This window comes from Leptidea sinapis, chromosome 9 (genome assembly GCF_905404315.1).
Source record: "Leptidea sinapis chromosome 9, ilLepSina1.1, whole genome shotgun sequence".
Classification (NCBI taxonomy): domain Eukaryota; kingdom Metazoa; phylum Arthropoda; class Insecta; order Lepidoptera; family Pieridae; genus Leptidea; species Leptidea sinapis.
The window spans coordinates 8,879,314-8,899,617 of record NC_066273.1 but is presented as its reverse complement, the minus strand read 5'-3'; the positions used below and the strand labels follow the sequence as shown (position 1 = coordinate 8,899,617).

General features: G+C 34.4%; 1 protein-coding gene across 1 annotated transcript; it reads right to left on the bottom strand.

Moving 5' to 3' along the window:
• Positions 1-982: 982 nt before the first annotated feature.
• Positions 983-20,304, bottom strand: LOC126966254 (uncharacterized). Its single transcript, XM_050810229.1, has 8 exons — positions 20,182-20,304; positions 17,370-17,444; positions 12,351-12,530; positions 7,599-7,718; positions 6,628-6,778; positions 4,686-4,830; positions 1,910-1,988; positions 983-1,311 (listed from the first exon to the last, which is right to left on the bottom strand). Exons 1-8 carry the CDS (start codon positions 20,184-20,186, stop codon positions 1,068-1,070), a joined length of 999 nt encoding a protein of 332 aa, XP_050666186.1. The 5' UTR covers positions 20,187-20,304; the 3' UTR covers positions 983-1,067.

Here is a 20,304-nt window from a genome sequence, read left to right as displayed (position 1 = left end):
TATTGTTCCAAAAAAAGCAGTCCTCTACTTTTTTTGTGACAATACAATATTAACACTAAGTTTGTTTGAAAAAATTGAATGACGCATATTATCACGAGTATTTCATTTATATTGCGCGAAAAATTAAGCGTAGGTAAGTTTATTTAATTTTTGGCGAGATGAGTGAACAAGGGGTTCTTCTTGCAATGCTTGCAAATCACTCTTTTAACCATTTACATAACATCATGTTTAATATTGGTTGAGTGTTCTTATAAGGAATAAAGTATGTCATTGAAGCTTGTAAGATACTGGAAATGTTTGATTGTTACTATCTAATATTATGCTCGTTTGTTAAACCTTTTCCACTTTGCACTTTCATATAAGTAGGTACGTAATTAACACTCGGATCGATTACAAATTTTCATGTCAACGTCAAACCACCGAAATCTTTTCTGGAGATCAGTTTGTGAAAATATAGTTTTTCTGTTGCGAACAAACACTGTGTGCAATCTGTACAATTTAATTTTGTATTTAGTTTCCTTGCTACAAAACCGGACTTATACCCAATTCAGTTCATTCGCCTTAAAGAGGAATTACTTACTGCAATTGAGGACAGGAAAGTCTTCAAGGGCAATGCAGTTCCCTGTAAAGTTACAACTAAGTTTCAAGTTTTGCAGCGTTTTTCTATAAGTTACTTTAAACTGCATTGCATTGGGATAATTATTTCAACGTCCGTGGTTGCGTATAACGCCGAAAAAAAGTTCCAAGTGATCTTGGCTAAGGTTGTAGGATAGAATGAACCGTTTAAGTTTTCTTTCTTCAACCAGATCGTCAAAAAGGTGTTTGAAACCCGCTATTAATCTATGTTTGAATCACTCGTTTTTCAGTTGTCGAACGAATTGCGGCACTTTTACTTCTAGGCACTTTTATATACGATGAGTTTAGAGATATAGGAACAGCTGAGCTAGCCGTACTAACTTTAGTTTGAAATGAATGAAGTAAGTCACGTGGGTTATAAATTTATTCTTTGAATATGAGTGTGAATGTTTGGCAAAGTATAAATTCCATTTCCGTTAAAACGTTAATTTCTAAATATTTTCTGAAAATGATCGAAATTCGTCGGACAGAAATCGAGATACGCGAAGGTCTAAGTCTTTCCGAGCTAGAGGGGCAATAGAGCTCGGTGGGGCTGTGGCTTCTGGTGGTGGGTTTACAGATTTCGGTGCTCGGAATCTTCGGGCTCGCGTTAATAGCCAGGAGTTACTTCTGTTGCGGAAACTACGATTACTGAAGCCTTTTTCGTCAAACGCCAATGGGACAGGTCGAGGTGAGCTGAAAGCAATAATATTATTATGGTTATGTATTAAATAATATGAATTTAATTGTTTGTATTGATTGTGTTTCTAAAACTTAGTAAATCGCAATAAGATCCCAATGTTTTAACGACAATTTCTTAAATTCACTCCGGGCGAGTATATTTTTAACAAACTTCGAAAAGGATAAGGACTTTCAATAAGTAGCACATACAAATAATAGTATTTTATTAATATTAGGTATAAGATTCGCATAAGAGGTGTATTAAATTAAATCTTTATTAAGTTATTTCACTTTTCAGTTTTCAAAGTCCTAGTTTTTTAAACGTAGTTTTTTTGTAACCTCTGTTTACTTCGACATTCCATCAGGACATGACTACAGAATAGGACTATTGAATTTAAAATCGAAATAGTAGAATTTTCTATAAAAAAAGTTGAGCATAAAAGACGTTTTCTAACAACCACACCTCACCATGACCCCTGGAGTAAATTATGAAGAACTGGTCAAAAACTTTTAGACATATTGTTATTGATAGATGCAGTAGAAAATGCGCATACGTAAGCTGCGCTTCGGGTATTCTTAAATTAATAATTAAAATATAATTAGTAATACTAACAATGCAGTATCCACAGCAGTTCTCACACGTGCCGGAGCTATTATGGAGGGCAGATCCATTGATGGATTTCGTTTTAATCCTGTAAGTTAATACTTAATACTTTAAATAAAAAATACCATCGTTATAGTAAAACAAAACTCTTACATCAAGGTAACGTAGGTAATACGACATTAAACGCGACATACCGCCTTAAGCCTAAGCTTAGTGTGCAATAAAAAATAAAACTTACAAAATACAAATTTTAAGAAATACTCATAATAAAGGACCAACGCTTTCACATAGCATTGTTTACGATATGTGAGTAGGTACTACCAGCAGAGCTATTCCTATTTCCGTATCGGTATGTATTAAGCAGGCCTGCTGCAGTTATTTTGCAGGTGGGGAATAATTCCACAAATAAAATTGCACTGCAACTGCAAGCCTACTGCAAAGTAAAAGTACCTATTCTTTTAAATTATTTTGACATTTGATCTATAATGACAGCAGTTATTTTGCAGGCTCAATGAAGTAGTTCGTAAGCACTGTAATTTTGGGAAGTTTCAAGTAAACCATATAAATGTTTGGATTATTGATATACCGATCGATAATACATTAATTTAAATTATGTTACCTAGAGTTAATTAAATCACTTTGATGGATTTTTAACAGTAAACAATGAAATATTATACTTATTTATATAAGTAATAAATATTTTCACTACAAATTTTATCTCCATTAAATAATAAATTTAATAAGATATAGATGTTCTAATTGCGTATAACTTAGAAGCAAAATAAGAAATGTGAATATCTCAACATAGTTGTTAATCATCCGAGAGCAAATAGATGGCGCTTATCAGTAAAATATGTGTTAAAAGAGATTTCAGATTCTGTCTCACGAAGAAGTCTCGCGAAGCTAATTAAGTTTTATTTTGATTTTTAATTAGTTAGAACTTCATTTATAATGTATCTACTATTTTCACATTGGCGGTGAGGACAACAGCTCAAACCAAAACATATTTTCAGACAAGAATATGTAAAAACGATACTTTTCAATATCCGCGATGACTAGAATTAACACTCTTCAAGTTTTTAAGCGTTTACTTACCAATTATTAATAAATTTATATCTCTTTTCGACCATTCATTGGTAGAAATTAATTTTCATTATATAGCAACATTACTTGTAGCAATTTTATTGCAGGATTCTTGCAGTAGCAGTGCAATTGCAGTGCAGTAAGCAGGCAGCAGCGCAGTTGCAGTGCAGCATTAGTGCAGTGATGATTAGTGGAATACCCTGCTACGCTTATCATTTGAGTCGTGCAATTTGTTTCACAGAATAACCCTGCTGATCAATTACGTTTTGATTATTATTTGACCAATGAACCCCGCAGTTGGTTGACTAAAATGTTTGTATAGCCAATACACTCATGGACAAATTTAGCGCAAGGCAAGATATATGTTTGATTTTTCTTGTTGTAATAATTGTGCGTACTGGCCACAAACATCCTATAAAAAAATAAAATTTTGTTAATAAAGAATGTTTCTTTTTTTGAATAGTAGTAATAATATAGTAATAGAAGAGTATAATTTTATTATTTAATTAAGTTTTGCCTTGATGGCCTCGTATTAAGAGCGAATCATTACAGCAAATAAACTGAGAATTTTAGATCTAAATGCCATTCAAGTTGCTAGGGCTGCTACTTCAATTATTATTGTAACTGGGCACACCTAGAGACATGTGGCCCAAGCATTACGACTATCCAGAAGGCCTTACAAATAAACTTGGTATAAAGTTATAACTGATGATAAACAAAGAAAATGCAAAATGTGTACAATATCGTTGACAACATTGTCAATACAATGATAATTCTGAAGTTTTCCGAATGACAAGCTGCAAATAAACGCGGGAAACGTTTAACGTTCGAACAAACCATTCGTAAGCAAAATGTATATTTGTAAACATTTTACATATTCTTGGTTTATGCTTAGTTATAACTTTATGCCAATTTTATTTGTAAGGCCGTATATGTTTTATTATTTCTAATTGATATAGTGGGTATAATGTAATAAAAATTAAATATTTATAGTTATAATTATTATAAAACTAGCTTTTACCCACGTCTTCATCCGCGTGGAATAGTTGTTTGGGGAGCATTTTTAATTTTTTATAGACTTTGCCAATAATACACATACAAACTGCTGCGGTTAAGTATAAATTCCCTATTTAAAGATATTTTTATAAACTACTTTATTTTGTTTTTCCATCCTTTACTAAAAGATTTTGCGTGTTTGATATTCGTAACTACGACACATAAGATAGTTTCATAAGGGAAGAACATTTTTTTCTTAAAGTATTCCTGAAAATTTTAAGCGTTCTATTTTTGTATCAAATATAATCAAAACCGAATTGCTAGCTAGTCGTGAAAGCGTGACTTTGTTTGTAATTCAATACGAAATTTCATCTCCTATTTCAAACCCATAAAGGTCGAAATTTTAAAAACGCGAGAACAAATATTTATTTCTTTCTTATCAATTGCCTTAATACAAAGTTTCATGGTATCATCTTTGATAATGAAGAACTTCCATACAAACCTCCACCCCCTATTTTAACCCCTCCAAACCTCTTATTCACGATAAAAGGTAGCCTATGTCCTTTTCCAAGTTCTAGTCTATCACTGTACTTTATTTCATCAAAATATTTTCAGTGCTAAAACACTGCTTGCACTTAGTGCTAAGCACTAAGTTTGATTGTTACATTCACATATTTAATAATATTAGTAAGGATCATAAACCTGCCTGAATATTTAATTTTCTTTACGGTACTCCTATCTCTCCACTTCTGAGAACACACAGGGCACACTGATCTTCGAATAGACCACTTCGGTATTTCTTCTTTGTCGGGTGATGTAGCTTTTTTGAATGCAGGTATTTCCAAAGGGGTCTGAAAAAGAAATGGTATCAATTAGATTGATTGGATGGTTCAGCGCAGATGAATCCATTAAATGTATGTTCATAGGCACATAAGTGAATTTGCCAGAAACTGTCATAACCATAATGTTAACACCAGGAACAGACATAAACTGATGATGCCTACTACTCGGCTTAGTCGAGTTAGGAAGTCTTTTGTGGGGCGATGTATATGCTTTTATAACAAGATCCCAGAAAATGTTCAAAACAAAGGTGTTACGTTATTCAAAAGAATTGTTAAAAAACGTTTGTGTGGTAAAGGTTACTATAACATAAATGACTTTCTTAATGATACCACAGATTGGGAATGGAGCGACCGCCCTCAGGCTATTAAATAATAGGTTTAATTGTACAATGTTACTTTGTAAATGTTACTTTAATTGTAAAACATATTTTTGATGAAAAAAAAAGCCCGCTGAGTTTGTTGCGCCCATTCTTCTCAGGCCTGAGGCATTCACTTTGGAATGGACTATTTTGAATAAAAATATTTGAATTTGAATTTGAATTAATCCACATATATCTATGGGTAAAATGCAACGGGTTGGAAATGCAACGAAACAAACTCATTTCAGTATAATATTAATTTGCCAAATTCCAAGTATTACTTACTTTCAGTATTTCACAAAATAGTTAAGTGTAAAATGTATGCAAGGTGTTTCATATATTAATTACTTTAAGTTTTTAATTATTGTTAAGTTACTTCTAACAAGCGAGAACGGTATCAATTCGTGTGTATTTTTTATGTTTCTCACCTCATGTTGTACATATAAATAACTAACTTTTTAACAAGATGGCTAAATTGTTTTTAAGTGCGTATATGTATATTTGAAGTGTTTTTTTGTTTATTGTATTGTAACGGGGACGCGAGTTCACAAGTTGTTTGCGCTCATTTTTCTTGTAATCAATCGTATCTTACGTTCAGTATGTCTTCTCGTGTTCAGAGCGAACTGCGAATTAGAGTCCCACCGGAAGAGTTTCGTACCATCGTACAATAAATAACACTAAATGTGTCCTTTATACTTTGGTAATAATTATAAACATTTTTTATTTGCGTGCCGGTCATTTTGTTGTTAAGTTGCATTGTCATACCCGCGGTACTCATAAGACACACCAGCTGTTTTGCCATTGAGGCTTATGAGATAAAGTCCGCTAACAGAAGACAGAGGGTAGTCTCGGTGTTAACGCAGTGTCTGAAGACGAAAGTTTTCAACTAGTGTGTGTTGCAGTGATGACTTACTTGGACCTGATGAGAAAGCTCATGGTCGCATTGCGAAACTGAAGTGGCAGTGGGCTGGGCACATAGTTCGATGGACAAGTGGCCGTTGGGGCAGAAAAGGCCTCAAATGGCGATCATGTACCGGAAGACGTAGTGTTGGTAGGCACCACACAAGATGGACCGACGATCTGGTCAAGATCGCCGGAATATGAGGGCAGCGCATGAACGATCGTCGTGGAGATCTTTGCGGGAGACCTTACAGCAGTGGACGTCTTCCGGCTGCTAATGATGGTGATACTTTGGGCACAGAGTAAAAAGAATTATGTAGAGTGTGCAGACTCGTAACGGTCTTTGGATTACAAGATAGTATTGGCAGCGATGATCACTTACCATAAGACGACTCATTTGCTCATATTTTATCTCCCTACTTCATTAAAATAAATTACAAGCTAAGATTCTTCCATTATTATTCATTTTTAAATGTAGATTAAAGTAATTGCATATTATATTCAATAGAGAGCAGTCTGGAAATTCAGCGTCATAATACTAGTTTACCGGTTCAGAGACGGAAGCAGTAAACGCTAGAATGGAAGGTATATCCATGTCACGGCGGGTGGACATGCGAGAGACACGGGAACGTGACACGCTGCGCTCAGTCCCGCGGTAGGGCAGGCTGAGCCCGTGCATACAGATGTCATCTGTGCGTCTGTAAATATAAGTTACAAATATTACGTCAAACTATTCAAATTAAGAGAAATCGCATCGTTTAAAAAGTGACGAGACGTCTTGCTCCCGTTTATCTCATGGTATATATATGATAGAGATACCTTCTACTGTCAGTAATTAAATAATAATAAAGATAAGTCATTCTTATCGCCTTATATTGGGACGCGTTAATTGCAATTTCCATACAAATATAAGCTATACGTCCTCGTATTAGCAGACAGCGTGTTAGGATAATGTGAGTTACCGTCGATAAGTTTATTGGGACAGAAAAGTCAACGATAGTTACGATTTTTCATCTCAAGTAAGCAACAACCGGAGATAGACTGAATATTGGGAACGGTCGTAAATCATTTATACGTCTAGATAGACTCTGACAGCTGTGAAAACGTCGAAAAAAATTGAGTTTAGAACTTACCTCTATTTTGAGCAATTTATTTACACTAACACAATGTGACACATAAATCGCGAATGTAAGACGTAGCTTGTCACGCACACTAAACTAATATTCCTGGCCTGCTTTTATCGGTTGTCTAACAGCAAGAGACTTTATCTAGATGTATAAATTAATTAAGATTATTATCTCCTGCTCATTACAGGGCAGTTTCGCTCTGGACTTATGATTGATTTCTGAACAACATCGCAATTGCGCTTGTCTCTTCGAGTCATAAGATGTTGTCTCAGATATAAATACAAAAAGCGTTTTATAGGGCTTTTTTATAAATTTTGTGTTATTGAGATGTCTCTCAAGGTTTTGGCATGCTCCTAAATTTAATAAGATAGTTGAAAACTTTTTACTTTACTCTTCAGATTTTTCACCGGTTACTTTAGCTGTCATTTCATCATGTATTTGACTTGTATTCCGACTTCGTGATCGAACCATGTCCAACAGAAGTGTATCATTTTCACCCAAATTATCAGACCTGAAATGTATTCATTAATCTTTTAAGAACTGCCCGTCAATATACGAAAGTTGAGTGAAGGTGACGAGATGATGGTGATGGTGAAATCAAAGGTAACCATTAAAAAATTAGGTGTTATCTAGAGAGCGATCCCAACGTAGCAATGTGTCATTGACAAAATTGATTCATGCTCCACTTTGCTGATAATTCTTTTAAAATCTATTGAAGTAGGCGTTACTTTGCGGAAATCCATAATTATCCAAATGATTTGAGTTTTCTTTAGCGTTGATTCCGCCAATATTTGTATAGTGAACTGTATTAAAAAATAATTTGCACACCATAATGTTTGTAATACAGTCCACATTACAAACACTATACTAAAAAAGTTCACTAGACAAATGCGCAAAAAACTCCTAAGTTTTGCACGTGATTATTTTGACTTCAACTGGCCAAACACAATATTTACAGACAAAAAATCATAACGATTTTGTCAACATGGTCGCATAAATTAGTTCCCAATCATTCTTCTGACCGAATTTCAGCTAACATGATGGATATATGCTGGAGCCTGGAAATGTAGTCGAACTTATTCAAATTTCTACTCATGAAAACGCTATAAGCTATGTCGATTTGTTAGAAAATTCAATATTACCGACACTGCGAACAGTTTATCCGCGTGAAGAAGAGCCAGCATTTTCCTATGGTCAAGATAACTGTCGAGTGCATACTGCCATAATTGTCTCAAATTGGTTTGCCCAGCATGTAGATGAATTTATTCTTATTCTATGGCGGTCTAAGTCACCAGATCATAACCCAGTAGAAATTTTATGGGGTTTGAAGGTTTAAATATGGAACAGCAGAAACGAGAGGACTAACAAAAACATTGAGTTGCATTTGTAGTCGTCTAATCGGGTCGATACGTAACCGATTGTTAGATGTTATTGAAAGCCATGGAGCTAAGATTTTAGGTAGTAGTTAGTAGGTAAGTATTAACCCCACAAAACCAAACCATTTGAACCATTAAACACTAAATTTTCTATTGGGTATTTTTTATTCTTTAACCTTACCAAGTTGATGCCATTTCTAATTTTAAAACATAAAAACTTATCATTCTTCAACTTTACTTTTTATTTCATTGAGAATTTCTAAAAAACATTTCCTAAGTGAGGAACTTGTTATCATTTTATAAACAGTTTATGATAAATTAGCTGACTCGGCAAACATTGTTTTGCCATATAAATTATTTTTAATGATCGACTGTTTTTTCTCTGACTTACTTTTTAAAGCCGACATTCACCAGCATAATATAGCATAAGACACAAAAAATGTGGCTTTCTATTGGTAAGAAAATTTTTAAAATCGTTTCAGTAGATGAAAAGATTATCATTATTAGAAAGTTATTTATTTATCGTCAACATTACAATGATTTAAATATTATTTTGCTATTCGGAACTGCTAATTTGATATTCCAACAAATCAAAAATCATGAAAATCAGTGCAGCCGTTTTCCAGATATAAGTATTCGAACAACTGTGTAATGTATGTAGATTGGATCTCCATGCCTCTTCCGTAGACGCTACGCATCACGCCAGGCTAAGCAGCAAATGCAAAACGAAGTAAGCCCTTATAATTAACTATTCAGCACAAACAAATTTCGCTTTCATGGTCTTATTATAAGTAGTAATGTCCATAAAGATCAAATACCAACCTAAGTTATTAAAATTAAAATCCTAACTCCTTACAAGTAACAACCACAAACTTTTAAGATATCGTGGAATTATTTTAAGTAAATGTTAGTATAAAGTAAAGTAACCTACCGATGTAATGTTATAAAAATAAAGTATCTTTCTATACAGGTCTTATACCCATAAAACCCTTTAAAACTATTACAATACATAAATTCGCATTAAGGACATAACCTTCATCGCTGGCGCCCGCGTTCGACAATATTTACATGCAAATAAATTAATAATTTTCATTGTATTTATAGTTCACTTTTTTGTAGGATTATTTAAGATAAACATATATTTTAGTAACTCCTGTGATTTTTGGGAAGCAAGCATAAATAGCTTGCAGATTGCAGATTTCTTTTCTACTTACTTCACACTTCTTTTATATTTTAGATAATTAACACTATAGTTTTATAAATTATAGCCTATTTGTTATTCTGATGTGTAAGCTATATTATTGTAAGGTTTGATTAAAATCCATTCAGTAGTTTTTGCGTTAAAGAAGTACAAACATACATCCAGACATCCAGACATACAATCACATTTATAATATTACTAGTAGCAATATTAGTAGGATAGATTGTGCATGAAAAAGTTTGGATGTCAATTGGTGGACTGTGAGGGTCTAATAAAATGATAACAGCTTAGGTAATGTATGTTCAAGCGAATTTCGACCTACTTCTGTATTATGGCTTTAGAAAGCCTACCTCAAGGTAGATCAAGGTTAAATTTTGTCGATAGTACTTTCTGTATGAAAATACGGGACGAGACGAGCACGACGTTCAGCTGGTGTTAATTGATACGCCCTGCCCATTACAGTGCCACTGCGGATTCTTGTAAAGCCCAAAAATTCTGAGCGGCACTACAATTGCGTTTGTCACCTTGAGACATTAGAAGTTAAGTCTCATTTGCTCAGTAATTTCATTTGCTACGGCACCCTCTAGACCGAAATTTTTACACATTACTGCTTCACGGCAGAAATTAGTAGATTAAGGATTGGTCTCCGCTGCGCTACAACTAGATACCGCACTACCTAAGAACAATTATAGCTTTTTTATTGCGGCAACTATTAGATGCTTGCGTGTGTGGCATCTTGACACTCATTGGCATCTTTCAAATTTTGTAACATACGCTTCGTGTTATTTTATATTGAAATTAATAAAATACAAAATACTTACCGATGATATGTGATCCCAGTATCTTATGTCTTGTAGTATTATTTTTAACGTGCGAGCCTGCGATATCTAGTTGGAGCGCAACGGAGACCAATTCTTAATCTAAGACTGCCAGGTTGTTTTAATTATGTTCCATCTGTTTCAGTAAAACCAGTACAGATTCACATCCTAGCAACTATCCGATCGGCCCACTATTAGAGAGACAACAGAATGACGCACACCTACATAAGAGTTGTAATTCAATGATTCATAGTTCAAGGATAAATTATAAACACAATATAATGAAACAATGGACTAGTGCCCCCTTATTTATCTCTAGCACATCCTAGACGGCTAGTTCTTCGTGATATGATAACAGAGTCATGTGCAGTTTAAAGTAAATAGTTAGGGAGGAGACGAAATAATTGAATCTATTTGTAAGAATTATATTGTCTTTGTTCGTATTTCTAGTAAGTGTAACGACTGAGATCTGTGCAAATTTACACAATGATTATGGAATTTCATTTCTAGGAACGGTTTCTTGACAACTCGTGTATTACTCTCGAAATGTTCACAAGTCAGTTGCAGCACTAATATCAAGTAGGTATTAACCTAACAGCTGGGTTGACTTCGATTATTACTAATGAATGTAGTAATTTTCTATAACTAAAACATACTTCAAAGTTACTAATTAGTAATAGAATAGTTACTAAAACATCATAGATAATACGAAAAATGAATTTTTAAATCGATTGCTACAGATAATTTTTACGGCCGACCGCATTTTGACGGCTTGTCGTATTTTACACAGATAAAGTTTTAAAATTAAAAAAAAATCTTTTATAGTCTATTAAATTACCTTTCTTGTGGTATAGCGTGTAGCTTGTTTTACTCTGTGTATATTTAACGAAAAAAATATCTTTGCACGCCCCCTGCGAGCAGACATAATATGTCTGCTTGGCACTCAAGGGGACACACACAGTCAATAAAAGCAAATGTTTCCACTGAGTAAGTTACAGGCAGCCGACAACACAATAATTGTTTCTCTCAAAGAAGTCGCGATGCGCTGCGGTAGTCATTGGACTTAATTCCAGAAGATCCAATGTCTCAATACGCAACCCGTGACCCAAGTGAGTTTTGTCATTCTCTCAATAACTATGAATAAGAAACAAAATACACTGGATCACGGACTATGGCGCATAACTATGTCGTTTCTGTTCTCTTAATCGTAATAAATAATATAAAGTTGTTTTTAAAGGACAACGTATGCACTTAAAAAAATTAAAGTGAGTCATTTGTCAAGGTTACACTGAGGTTTTAAGAAGTTTAAGTATAAGAATCACACAAATTAATGCAAGTTCAGTTTTCCGATTCATTCCTTTTTGACATCATCATTTATTCTTTTTCTTCATTAAATACTTTGTCTTTTTACTATTGTTTTTGGTGTTCAAGAGAAAATTCATAATGTCATAATGTAATAAATAATAAAGAACCGGTAATAAGGTGCAATAGTTTATAGGTCCTTTTCAAACTCAACTCATGACTTGTCGCCCCATTAGAAGTAATCAAACATTAATACAGCCCAGTATTTACTTGAATAATAACAAATACCTCCAAAAGACGAAAAACAACAATGTTCCTAGCAGGATCGAACCCACAGCTTTCAACGTCATTCTACCAACCAGCTTTATTAACAAATGCGACGGTTTAGTCAATAAAAGGTAGTTTTGCTTCGCTGAGATTACAAAGAAATTGTTGTCCTCCCTTACCGAGACATACTGCGGTATGTACATCCACTTTTGTATGACATGAGCGACATGAAACACGGCGGGCTGGATAGATCTGACTCCGTGGAACTTTGACTGCTTGCTCGTAACTTCATCAGCAATGACGCGTACGGTGACTGTTCGTTGCTCATAAACGATATGCGCATCGGTACATCTTTAGCTCTGTAAAAAGCACACCAAATCGAAACTATAAAATAGATATTTTCAACAAAATTAAATTAATGAAGCTATAACCTAGGACTTTATTAAAAACTAGCTTTTACCCGCGACTTAACAGTTACTATGCGCAATTTTTATTTTATTTTTTAGGATACTTTTTATATAACACACATACAAACTGCTCTTTGGTCTGCTTCGGCGCTCTTCTATGATACAGCGTATATTCCTTGTCATTGTGGACAGTCCCTTTAATAGTATTTCCCGGTGAACTTTAATCTCCTATTTCATTCCCATGTATTTCAAAGTTTCAAAAATGCTCGAACAACTGTTTATAAATTATTTCTTATCAAGTGCCTAAATACAAAGTTTCATGGTTTTATCTTCGATAATGACGAATTTCCATACAAACTACCATCCCTTATTTCAACCCCTCCATATATTTTTTGCAATAAAAGGTAGCCTATGTCATTTTTCAAACTCTAGTCTATCTCTGTACTAAATATATATTATCTATGTATTTATATTAACAAAATCGGTTCGGTGATTTAGGCGTGAGAGCGTACAAACAAACTTACATTCAAATTTATAATATTAGAAGGGGTTAAAGTTGTATATCGGTCATCTTCAATCACAGTTAGGTGAAGACCTTCGCCCACATCAGTAACAGTGTGTCGGTCATCAAGTCATAATTATAATATGTAGATGATTTTGTATTAGCTTTATGTTAGCAGGCTTCCAGATCAGTAAAGTGGTAAAACCTACTTGAAGTTAGTATTCAACATTATATGACTTTGTATTGTTTCGTGTTTTTAGGTTGTTGATTTAAAATTGGTAAATAGGCGTTTCATACGCTTAAGGTTTATATTACCAACGATTTGTGATTACTCATTGACACGTAAGTCTGTCTGTTACTCTGTAACGTAATGTTATGTGATGGTAGTTATTTTACTTAGCCTGGGAATGAACATACTATTCAAAACTTGGAAAAACCCCAGCCCACGGTAAAACGCTCTTTATACTTTTTACTTTAAATTTCAAAATGGTCAAATTAAAATATGACTTTAAACAATTGGTTAGGTTGGCTGTCTATCATTACTTCTGGTACTACATAGGAACAATATACTTAGTGGCCATAAATACTGTTGAAATTAAAAATAAACAAAATATTACATTTAAATTTGGAATCTGTCATTTTTATATGATTGTTCATTGATTTTTCTCATTTTGGCGCCAATATGTTGTACAATATTTTGCGATATTAAAATGGATTGGGGTGATAAAGAGAACCGAATCGCTGTGATTTCATCACACAAAGTACATATGGAGCCAAAAGCAATTTTTAAAACTCTCCATACACTTGGTATTAGTAAAATGTTTGTGTACCGGGCTATTAATAGATATGATGAGACCTCCTCTGTTTGTGACAGAAAAAGATCTGGCCGTCCACGTAATGTTCGTACGAAAAAGGCGGTCAAAGCAGTAAGTGAAAGAATTCGAAGAAATCCTGTCCGAAATCAAAAGATTTTATCTCGGTAGATGAAGATAGCACCTAGAACCATGTCACGTATTTTAAAAGATGACTTAGGACTTGCAGCCTTTATGAGACGTACTGGACATCTCTTAACTGATAATTTAATTAAAGAATAGGGTGCTAATATCGAAACAACTACTGAAGCGGTATACTAAAGAGAGGTCCGACTTCAGTTATGGTTTATTAGGGTATTAGCTATGAAGGAGTGACTGAGCCATACTTTTGTGAAAAAGGTATCAAGACCATTCTTCAGAAGGTAGTTAAGCCCCTGAACAACACCATGTTCAATAACCAAGAATGCTCCTTCCATCAAGACTCGACGCCGGAGGTCATAAAGCTCGGTCTATGCAGTCGTATATGGTTTAAAGGACTCTATAGGACTACGCGCACTTATTCAGCTCCATTCGCGTTTCGCTGAACGATTTAACGATTTTGGTCACACTTATACAGCTCTGCTTCTATCAGCCGCGTACGGCGTCGTAAGAATGAGAATAATAACTTTAAATCACGTCTGCACTCTTTAATCTTTGCGTGCATAATGGTTACGTCAAATCAATGCAGGAACAATACAGGTCGCAACTTGTCGACAAGGAGTCGCGAACCATCCCTGTAAAGAGCTGTTCCGCCGCGTTCGACAGCGAACAGCGCTGTACGCGGCCGAATGCTCTCTATTCATATGCATTCGCATAATAAAAACACATTCACTTTATGCTGGTATGCCGCGAAAGCAGAATGGTCGCGGAAAGCTGAATCGACGCGTACACGTCTCCATACAAAATTGTTGTTTTCTATGGACAAAAGCTGAAAAGAGCTGAATAAGTGCGCGTAGTCTCTATTGCAGCCAACGGAGACCACTTCGAATAAGCTTTTTATATTTGAAATTGTTCACACAAACTAACACACTGGAAAAGTAATTAATTGTTATTTGTAAAAGATTTTTTTTTCTTTGTTTCAGTATTTACGGCAAGACTAGGTAGATGTATATAAATTACAACAGGGCAACGAACCACCGTTCACTAATAAATCGCTCGTAATCGTAAAATGCTGAAAGCATCATTCGACGGCACTCGAGTCTACACTGGGTGATCGAAATATAAGTTTATAGGTTAATGATCGTTAATGTTATGAGCTGAAGTGAGTGTTCACAATTCGTTATTAGGAAGTATAGACAATCCGGGGCTCGAGCCGGGCCTCTGGAGATTACGTCTCTAACGCTATTAACCCACGCCCGATCTCTGCATCATTGATAAATCTCGGTATACAGCCCATACTAACGCGGGAGAGTGGAACCAACATAAACAAACGAACAAACAACACAGAAGTTTAAAAAAAAACAAATGATGTTAAATATTGTTAGTAGTTTTTATTAGGCAGGTACTAGCTGACCCGACAGACGCTGTTCTGTTAGTAGAAAAAAAATGGATATAGTATGTTATTCTTAATAGATAGACATATGCGATAGAAATATATAAAATACACAGTTCTAGCATACATTATTTTGTTATATCTCAAAGAGTTTAGACGGCGTTTTCATCGAAAACTCCAACAGATACCGTTAATGAATACAAAAATATATACATAAACAAAATATAAACTAAAACCTTCCTCGAGAACCACGCTATCCATTGGTGAAAACGGCATGAAAATCGGTGTAGCACTTTTTGAGTGACAGACAGACGGAGGCGGAGGACTTTGTTTTATAATATGTAGTAATGAATCACTCGATGTGAATCATTAAACGAAAGCTGCCAAGCAATTTAGTTGAGCTTGTGTTCTAATGAGCCTTGACTATTACATTACAAGCTAGATTGACGCGAATAAAACAGGTATCAACTAAGTAGGTGCTTGGCCGCGACTTATGAAACCAAACAAGTATATCTGTCACATACTGACTGACTTAGCTGGTGAATATGACCTGGATCATGTATTCAAATACAGTTTTGACAAAAATAAAATACTGATTAAGAAGTATATATAATAAAAGTAAACGACCGCTAGGATACAAATAATGTTAATTTAACGCAATGTTATCAAATTCAAATATTTTTATTCAAAATAGGATTCAAAATAACTTATTAAACGTCAAAAAGTACCACCCATTCAAAATAGTCGGCCTCACACCTGAGAAGAATAGGCGCAAGAAACTCAGCTCACAAAACAGTCTTTTTAAATCCATAAAAGGCATTCTTCTCAAAATTGATTCCTATAGAATTCTTTTTGATGTCATTTCTAATATACTAGACACTACTACCACTTCGGAAACAAATGACGCTCTGAGAGAGAAGAAGCGGCGCAAGAAACTCTCCCAGCATTCTTTTTTTTTGTGCTCTTTTCAATAAAAATATACAATATTGTACAGTCATTTCTATCGCTATAAAATAATCATAATCTAGTCCCAGGCTGTCCGATCACTTAGATATTCAGCTGTGGAGTAATATGATAATAATAAATATAAATATATTAATATATAAGATAGTGCAGATATTTCCACCTATGCCATATGTATATCACGATATCTCTGGCCATAAGGCGTAGAGACTTGAAATTTGGTAGGAATATTCCTTTCGCCGAGCAGAGGTCAGCTAAGAAGGTCAGATTTTACGAAATTCCACCCGCAAGAGTTTTTTTTTTATTATGAACAGAACAACTATTGTCGGGTCTGCTAGTATTTCATTTGTACATTTAAATATGGAACTCTATCTTGTAGCCGCACTTAGTAAAGACCAGTGCTGAAGTTTGAAAATGATAAAAAGTGGAAACAAAAAAATAGTAGGATGAAACCTATTGGAAAAGGAAGAGATTATAACAAAAATGAAGGGTAAAATAAATAATGGGCGATCTGAGGTCGGTTAAGTGGAAAAGGAGGGGTGTTTAAGGGTAAAAAAACGGTTTATCTTGATTTCCGATAAAACTGCAAGCCCTATTGAAAAAGTTAAATAGCAGGTTGTAGGTTGTAAATATATCTACAACTTTCGTTTTACACTTTTTTCACATAACCTCAAAAAAAAACAATTTTTGTTCCATGAAATTTTGTGAAAAGTTACCTTTTAAAATCTCAAATATACCGAAGTTCTTTTGATTTAAAATATTTTTTTTTCAGCTTATCTTGACTCAAACATCGAAAAAAAAAACAACAATTTTCAATCAAAAATTCTCCCGTCAAAATATCAACTTTTTGAAGAACACGTCCGCAAAATATGTTTAACATCTATGATGGCAGTTGATCATAATAACTAATGACTTGTATACGAAGATTTTTAAGAAAATTCAATGATAATCTAGTAAATAAAGGAAACTAAATAACCGCTTACCGGCACAAGCCTCTTGAGCTGTACAGTTTCTTGTATCTAGTTTTCCAATCACTATCGCTTCTCCAACTTGGTGATCTGAAAATATTGTTGTGACATTGTTATAATCAACAGGGAGAACATAACCACACAATTTATGTTTTTAAAGTGTAAACCTCACTGCTAAGATTAATACACAAATAAAATTTGACAACAGAATTTTATGAACGATGCGGTAATCCTAGAAGTGAGGGTTATCACATTAAAAACATAACATATTGCTTAGATTTACAAGAGAATGGAAATGGAAATATTGGGGTTGAGCAGGTTATCAACTGTAAAGTAGATCCTGTAGATGAAGCCACAACCTGAGAGTTGAACAAAGCATACAAGATTTTGTGACGATACGTCACTCGAACAGTTAGCTCAGTTGGTAGAACACTCGCGCGGAACGCGAGAGGTCGTGGGTTCGAGTCACGCATCATTCATAAAATTTTGTTTTCAAATTTTGTTATGTATTAATCCTTGAACATAACTAGCAATATTTTAAGTCTGCATCTCGATATAACCAATACAGTAATAAAGGGAGATGAATAACAGGGAGAAATGATGTAAATTAAACTAATGAGGAAAACAATAAAAAAAAGATAGATAACTAATTTATTAGCTTTTTCTTTTCTTTTATGAAAATAAGGGACGAGACGAGCAGGACGTTCAGCTGATGGAAATTTATACGACCTGCCAGTTACAATGCAGTGCCGCTCAAGATGATTGAAAAACCCAAAAATTCTGAGCGTCACTACAACTGCGCTCGTCACCTTGAGACATAAGATTAGTCTAATTTCCCAATAATTTCACTAGCTACGGCGCCCCTCAGACCGAAACACAGTAATGCTTACACACTACTCCTTAACGACGACTTCACGACAGAAATAGGCGCCGTTGTGGTACCCATAATCTAGCCGGCATCCGGTGCAAAGGAGCCTCCCACTGGTATAGCTATATACAAAAAATTCACTACTACTGTAATAAATTCAGTGGGAGGCGCATCCTTTGCACAGGATGACTATCCTTCGTCTGCATTATTTTCAATAACGAAGCCATAGCTGGTTATTCATTTTAGTAGGATCTATTTCTTTTTTTCAAATTAATTTACTTTATGATAAAGTCTTTAGATGCTATCTCTAAATAAATTTAAGTGTTATTCAAAGCAGACTCCACGCAAATGTAAGTGGCTTAACTGTAAAATACGTGACCGATGAGACTATTATGATTGTCTTTAGCAGTCACAAATATTCTTAATATTAATAGCTTATATCATTTATACGTCTAGATAGACTATGACAACTGTGAAAATGTCGAAAACATTGTGTTTAGAACTAACCTCTACTTATTCACGCACACTAACACAAACTGTCATACAAATTGCGAGTGTAAGACGTAGCTTGTCACTCACAGTAAACTTATATTCCTGGACTGTTTTTATCGGTTGTCTAACAGCAAGAGACTCTATCTAGACGCAGAAATTATCTAAGATAAGGTAAGTTTCATTATTGGGAGAGTTTCAGCGCTGTTTGCGAATCGGTTGTAGCCAATTGAGATAAAAAATATCTCAAGATTTATTTTTGAAAAATTATGATTTATCCTTTTAGTTTTTTTGTTATTATCATGATCATTAATTCGGATTTTGTACACACTTTCTAATTATTTTCATACCTAACACTAGCCCCATTACTTTAAGACATGGCTTCGCTATCAGCTAGTGACAGTTAATCAATTTACTAAAGTACACCAAGCTTAGACACAACATTAACTGCTGTATTTTCTTAGACACAATTTGTCCACGGTAAGTTCCTACATAATATATTTTTTTTTTATGGCAGTAAGGGACGAGACGTGCAGGACGTTTCCTGATATGGTGCGCCCTGGGTTAAAACTTAGTATCCCGTAGCACGAATTATGAGTTAAAAAATATTGTAATTGATAGAGCTTTAGTCCACGATTATAATGCTACCAATCTAATTACAACGTAATGCACCTTCCAGAGAAAAAAAGCATTATAACCTAACCTCAAATTATGACATTTTTAAGGGTTGGGACATTTTTATGGGGAGGAAAGTAAGGGTAACGCCTAGAATACGTTTCTGGCACTCTGGCTCGTGCGTTGTTTTAACTGTTCTAACATAACCTAACCAATTTTATAAATTATAGTTGTTAGAGCTTTGGTCCACGATTATAGAGCTACTAATCTTATTACAAGGTAATGCACAGCTTTCAAGAAATTAACGAAAAAAAAATTACAACCTCTAAACGGGTAAAACTCGTAAATAAAACACAGAGCACAGGAACAGTCACGCAACTATGATAGAAACAGAATAAAGATTAAACATTATAGGAAAACGGAATAAACATTAAAGTTAATTTAAAAAAAAATAGTGTTCGCCTGCCCTGCCCATTACAATGCAGTGCCGCTCAGAATTCTTGAAAAATCCAAAAATTCTTAGCGGCACCACAATTGCGCTCATCTCTTTGAGACGTAAAATGATAAGTCTCATTTGCCCAGTAATATCACTAGCTACGGCGCCCTTAAGACCGAAATACAGTACCTAATGCTTACACATTACTGCTTCACGGCAGAAATAGCCGTCGTTGTGGTACCAATATTCTAGTTGGCATCCTGTGCAAAGGAGCCTTCCACTGGTGAAATATAATAATTATAGTATCACAAGGCACGTTAATATTTATGCATTTTAAATTTCTTGAGTCGCTGTTAGAGGTAAATCGTACACAAAGAACCTTGCAAGAGTTCTTGAACTGTTTAGTTAACAATACTTACTGCATAATGGATTCTTTTTTCAATATGTATTCAATAAGTATTTACAAATGTATATGTTATATAGAATTATTGATGAAAACAATTCATGTTATTTATTTGTGTAATTAAAGTCATGACTGATTT

Bases quoted from the DNA above. Each gene is read 5' to 3' on its own strand.
- LOC126966254 (XM_050810229.1), bottom strand. The intron at 12,531-17,369 runs GTAAGCGGTTAT...TGCTTTTTACAG, and splicing joins AGCTCAAGAGGCTTGTGCCG to AGCTAAAGATGTACCGATGC. The intron at 7,719-12,350 runs GTAAGGGAGGAC...AATACATTTCAG, and splicing joins ACATACCGCAGTATGTCTCG to GTCTGATAATTTGGGTGAAA.